Source organism: Mastomys coucha, unplaced genomic scaffold (genome assembly GCF_008632895.1).
Source record: "Mastomys coucha isolate ucsf_1 unplaced genomic scaffold, UCSF_Mcou_1 pScaffold22, whole genome shotgun sequence".
NCBI lineage: Eukaryota > Metazoa > Chordata > Mammalia > Rodentia > Muridae > Mastomys > Mastomys coucha.
The window spans coordinates 117,083,980-117,090,238 of record NW_022196905.1 but is presented as its reverse complement, the minus strand read 5'-3'; the positions used below and the strand labels follow the sequence as shown (position 1 = coordinate 117,090,238).

General features: G+C 48.6%; 1 protein-coding gene across 1 annotated transcript in view; it reads right to left on the bottom strand.

Moving 5' to 3' along the window:
* Window positions 1-6,259, bottom strand: part of Bcl7a (BAF chromatin remodeling complex subunit BCL7A) — a 32,975-nt gene that overhangs the window by 3,369 nt on the left and 23,347 nt on the right. The window contains exon 5 of the mRNA XM_031337810.1: window positions 1,526-1,647. Within this exon, the coding sequence (XP_031193670.1) occupies window positions 1,526-1,647 (122 nt within the window). The remainder of the gene's footprint in view (window positions 1-1,525; window positions 1,648-6,259) is intronic.

The window sequence follows — 6,259 nt, the reverse complement described above, 5'->3', positions numbered from 1 at the left end:
AGGGGGAGGGGAAGGGAAAGAGAGAGGGGGAGAAAAGAGAAAGAGAGAGGAGAGAGAGAAAGGAGAGTGAGAGAAGTGTGCAGTTCTGACTGAACCCATGAACAGTACATGTGTGTGGTGGGGGTTCCAGACACGCAGAGAACTTTAAATCCTACTGCTCCAGCCTGGACCAAATTTCCCCGTGACCAGTCTTCCTGTCTAGACCTGTGGAAGTACCCAAGCATGAGGCTTAGTTCTGTGACCCACCTCTGAGGTGGCCTCCCTAAAACCCAGAGCTATTCAACTTCAGGCTACAGGCACCTGGCTTGGGGCAGATGTTCAGCTTTTGTTGAATGGACACTACTCGGAGGAAAGTGGTCATAGAATTCCCAAGAAGTCTTATGGCCACCCAAAAGGTTACTCATTTACCACCAGTCACCACTGGTCTCTCTCAGACCTTGCCTGTCACCTGAGACCAAACTCTAGACAGCTAACGGGTGTTCCCTAGCCTTTCCTGTGTCTCTGTGTTACTACGGACATGAAATAAAGACACTGGAAAGCACCCTACAGTTCCCTCTTTCCATATACCACACCCTCCACTCCCATTAGCAAGATCTACCTGCTGTACCTGTTAGAGTCTATCATGATGTGGCCTCTCTCCAGGTGTCATCCAACATCGCCTGAGCCTGCTCCTTAAACTGTAAACCACTCCAGGAAACAAGACTTCCAACATTTGCCCCACTGACTTGAAAACACAAGCCCCGAGTTTTTAGCAGTGCTGGGAGCCTAGGTGACCAGCGCCAGCCCCCTCCCTCCCCATCATGAATCATGGTCTATCTAAGCCCTCTCTCCAAGCCTAGTGCCCTTCTTACACTTAAGTCAGCTCCTTTTCATTATGGTTAGCATACAGCCCGCTAAAGACCTGGTCCTATGGCAGGCAACAGGGATACAGGACTGGCCAGGCAGATAAGGGTGGTCTCTCATTAAGTCTCCCAGAATGGCTTTGAACTTGTGATTCTACTCCCTCAACTCTCTAAGTAGTTGAGATTATCAGCGTGCACCTCCATATCCAGCTGACTGCAACTGGACTTGAACCGGGGCTGGATTTCATCCTATCTGCCTCCTGTTCCTGGGCCTTGGGTTTGCACTGAACAATCCAAGAACAATGTTGACACTTGGTTATAACACAGAAGGGGTCTGAGCAGGAGCTCTATCACATGCAAAATTCCAAACAATAACTGGGCCTTTAGGGGTCTGAGTTCATATGTTCCTTAACCATAAGGATGTGGGGTCACTGGGATGAGGGGATGTTTCATGGACCCAAATGCACACCCTCTACTCCCGAGGACTCTTGAAGCAGGACCCCGTGTCCTTCCCTTCACCGTGGTCCGTCCCAGGTGGCATACCTAGGCTGGTACTTTGGGCGGCTGCTCAGTGGATGAGCAGTGTTCTAGCGGTCCAAGAGGAAGCAGCATGATTCCCAGCACACCGTGGAGAACCCCAGCCCAACTCCAGCCCCACCCCACCAAGGCCGATCTGCAGGCACCTGAGAGATTGCCGAGGTCTCCGCTGCCAACCCTGACTCTGCAGATGGCTGCCGTTCCGCTTTCTCTGAGCTGTTCACTGAGTTTTCCATCGAAGACTGTGAATTTTGCTCATCGGAAGCATCTGAGCAGGAAGCAAGACAACAGAAGCTGTTTTCAGACACACGAGAAGCCGCAGCAGATGGGCCAAGCACTGAAAAAACCCAGACCCGGAGAGTTTTGTGGCTGAGGGCTTCCAGAGCTGGATTGGACTAAAGCTTGGGACGTTTCTGGTTTATCGACTAGCCAAATAGTTACAAGGAGCCCACAAGTGGGCCTGGCGGGTCTCCAACCCTCCTGCCATGCATACCTGCTCTGCCTGGAGGAAGAGGGAGGGCTACATAGCACATAATGTTGCCAGTGTCTGGCGCCCTCTGCTGGGCACCAAGCACTACAGCAATCATGGCTGTCACTAGGCTCCAGCAGGGAAGCCATGGATAGCCACAGAGACTTCACTAGGCTGCTGTAGACAGACAGCACTCTCCTAACATCAGAGGGAGCAGGAAACAAGTGTCCCCAAGAGTTACTTATTTTATGTGGATAGGTGTGGTGCTGCATGTGTGTCTGTGTACCACATGTGTGCCTATTGCCAGGGGAAAACGTCTAATCTGGAACGGGAGTGACATGATTCTGAGTCACCAAGTACTTGCTGGGAACCAAACTTGGGTCCTCTGTAAGAGCAGCCAACACTCTTGACTGTTGAGAAATCTCTCCAGTCTCTAATTTAAAAAAAAAAAAAAAAAAATTTGTTTATTTAGTATATGTGCTTGCATGCCACAGTGCATATACGGCGGTCAGAGGACACTGGATGGAATTGGTTCTCTCCTACCATGTGAGTTCTGGCGACTGAACTCAAGTTGGCAGGCTTGGTGACAAGCACCCTTTACCCACTGAGCCATCTTGCTGACTCTGCCTTTTTCTTTTCAGACAGGTCTCAGACTCTATTGGTAGCTGAGGACAACCTTGAACTTTGGAGTCCTATGGACTCTACCTCCTGAGTGCTGGGATCCACAGGTACACATTGCCAAATCCAGTTTATTTGGTGGTGAGGATCCAACCCAGGGCTTTGGACCTACCAGCCCTGGGTGAGTACTCTAGCAACTGAACTATATCCGTAGCCCAACATTTCTCTTAACAATATGGATGATTCATGGGGGCTGGAGAGATGGCTCAGTGGGTAAGAACACCGACTGCTCTTCTGAAGGTCCTGAGTTCAAATCCCAGCAACCCCATGGTGGCTCACAACCACCCAGAATGAGATCTGACACCCTCTTCTGGAGTGTCTGAAGACAGCTACAGTGTATTTACATATAACAATAAATAAAAAAATCTTAAAAAAAAAAAACAACAATATGGATGGTTCTGAGTGACTCGAGCAATGGCTAACCCTTGAGAGAAAAGAAGCAAAGCTAAACTCAACTGATACCTCACACCTCTAAGATACACATGCCAGTATTTTAGCGGGCTCCGTTGCACCTTTCTATTGTTCCCTCTTGTGCATATAGATTTTCCATCTCTCTGAATGGTGATGGCACAGATGATTGCACGTCTTTACAAAGTGTCTATACGCAAGCGCTTACCACCTGGCCGAACAGCCTTCTGGGAAGCAATCGTTTATCTGATGATACTAATCACCTGGGTTGTCGGCCATGCTTCTGTCCTCCTCTTGCCCCATCTCACAAAGTTTTTTCTTTTGGCAAAAGGCAGGCGCAGGTTGGAAGAGGTGATAGGAGCTGGGAGCTCCGTGGGTCACTGGAGTTTATCTAGAGACTCTAGGACACAGGACGAAGGTGTTTCCCTAAATCCCACCCTGGCTTAACTTAGGCTGATCACACACGGCCCCACTGACAAGCCACCCTGCCTTTATATAGCTTTTATGTTTAATCTTGAAGATGGGGGGGGTGGTATGTGCCTAAGCAACCAAACTAAACTAAAGATGTGCGCCACCACTACTCGGCTTCAGACTCAAATTCTTATAATTTCCCCTTGAAAATCCATGTTAATGGTAGTTCCTTAAAACTTACCTATGACTAAAAAAAAAATTTTTTTTTTAAAACATGGCTTCTCTATATAGCCCTAACTGTCCTGGAACTCGCTCTGTAGACCAGGCTGGCCTTGAACTTGGAGATCCACTGCCTCGGCCTCCCAAGCGCTGGGATCAAAGGTGTGTGCCGTGATCACACCTGTCAAGACCCAGCAATTTTACTTTCTAGTCCAGAGACCAGAATTTTGAATACAAATGCCACAGGAGCACTATTAACAATGGTGAATTCAGTGGTGGGAACAGCTAAATAGGATTATAGTAAATATTACCCAGTCATAAAAACAAACAAAGGAGAGCCAGGGAGACGGCTCAGGGATGACAGTACTAGCCACAAAAGCCTAAAAACCCACACTTGTCCTCAGAACCCGTGTGAAAATCAGGACGGGGCGGCACACATCTGTACTCCCAGCACTTGCAAGATGGGAGGCGACAATACGAGACGGGCTCAGAAATTTAAGGGCCAGCTAGTCTGGATGACACAGCGCAGCAGTGGAAACAAGACAGAACCTGACTTGACAAGGTGGAAGGCAAGACAGGTGATGTTCTTCATGTGAAATGTCCATAATAGGTCAGCACGCATGCTTGCACGCACACAGCGGACTGGTCTTTGGAAGGGAATGGTAAAGGCAGGCAGGGAGGGATTATACAGTATGTGCAGTTTCCTTGTGGACTGAGGAAAATGTTCTGGAACTACACAGAGGTGACAGAATATCCTAGAAGTGTTTTTACTTTGGGGTCCTGGATTTCTCACAGACTACACATGAAATCTACAGCTGAGCTCTATCATCACTAAAGTTTCATGGTAAACTCGTTTCGTTTGATTTTCTTTCTTTTTCTTAGTTTTTTTCCTTTTTGGAGATAGGTTTTGCAGTGAAGCTATGAAGCCCAGGCTATAGCCTCAAATCTGTGGTCTTTGTATTTGAGCCTCTTGAGTATTGGGACTACAGATTGACAACTCCAGGTCTGGGGCATGAATTTCCTGTGACTAAAAAAGAGACAGTGGCCAGGCAGTGGTGGCACATGCCTTTAACCCTGGCACTTGGATTTTCTGAGTTCCAGGCCAGCCTGGTCTACAGAGTGAGTTCCAGGACAGCCAGGGCTACACAGAGAAACCCTGTCTCGAGAAAAAAAAAAAAAAAAAAAAAAAAGAGAGAGACAACGTTGGGGCTGGGAAATGGGCGAAATGGTTAAAAGTACTGCCTGTTCTTGCAGAGGACCTAGGTTTGGTTCCCTGCAGCCACATTGTGGCTCAAAATCATCTAAAATGTCACTTCCAGGGGATCTAACACATTCTCCTGACCCTTTGAGAGTACCAGACATGTACATGGCACGCACACACATACCTAAGGTAAAACACACACATAAAATAAAAATTTTTTTTTTTTTTTGAGACAGGGTTTCCCTGTGTAGCCTTGGCTGTCTTGGAACTCACTCTGTAGACCAGGCTGGCCTCGAACTCAGAAATCCACCTGCCTTTGCCTGCCAAGTACTAAGATTAAATGCGTGTGCCACTACCGCCTGGCTAAAATAAAAATTTTTTAAGAAGGAAAATGTGAAGAGGGCCAGACACGGTGGCACACTTCTTCATTCTAGACTCAGGAGGCAGAGGCAGGAGGATCTCTGAGAGTTTCAGGCCAATAGGGCTACATAGTAAGTCCCTGCCTTAAAGAAAACGGGAGGGTGGGAGAGAACAAAGAAAATGGGATGTGGAAGTGCATATCTGTAATCCCAGCACTTGTTACAGAGACATCAGGAGTTCAAGACCAGCTTTTGCTGCTCTTACAAGATACTCTGCTTGCAAAGAGGAAAAGAAAGGAGGGGGAAAAATGCCCATGTAATTTTGTATTCTATTTCATAATCTATTTGTTTGCTTTAACAAATAGTTAAACTACAAAGTCTGCCTTATGGGTGTCTTTGCCTCTGCAGCAGTTTGTTTTCCACAGGCACTGGGCACTGCAGATGGGAGGGAGGGAGGGAGGGAGGGAGGGAGGGAGGGAGGGATTGCCGCTCTCCAGGCAGTCAGTCACCAGGGATTCGGAGAATGCCTGTTTGCTGGCAGAGGCATGCCCAGGCTGGAGGCTTCCTTGAGAGCCAGGCCTGAGGGCTCAGGACAGCAGCCTGTTCTCAGAGCGCCCTCATGCTTCTGGAACTCACCCAGGGGAAATTATTTTCCCGGGGCCTAAATTTAGTCCAGGGAGCTTGGACATTATGTCATTCCCTTAGCTCACTCAGCAGTAAACAAGTTCAAAGCAAGGTCAACAGCTGGTGGCCAACCCACCCGGTCTCAGTTTCCCACCTGTGGAGAGGACGCATGGGTCCTGTGTGCTTGTGCCCTTCCTACAGGGAGCTGAGACAGGTGGGTACAAGCCCAACGGCCTGGGGTGACTGGAAGAGGACCCCGGTGTAGTTGCCATCTGGGCCTATAAAGCTTTTGCTGCAGTTGGAGGGTGGGGGCATAAAAGGCAGCTGTTAGAGAAGCAGCATCTCATATGTAGCTCTTACAGCTGAGCGTAAGCAGCCTGCTAGAGAAAGGGGACCCAGATTCAAATACATGGGAAAGGAGGCCACAGCCAGACAGCAGGAGAGGAATAAAGCCAAGGTGGCTCCAGACATGACCATACTTGCCCCAGTAACCTCAGAACCACTCACCCTG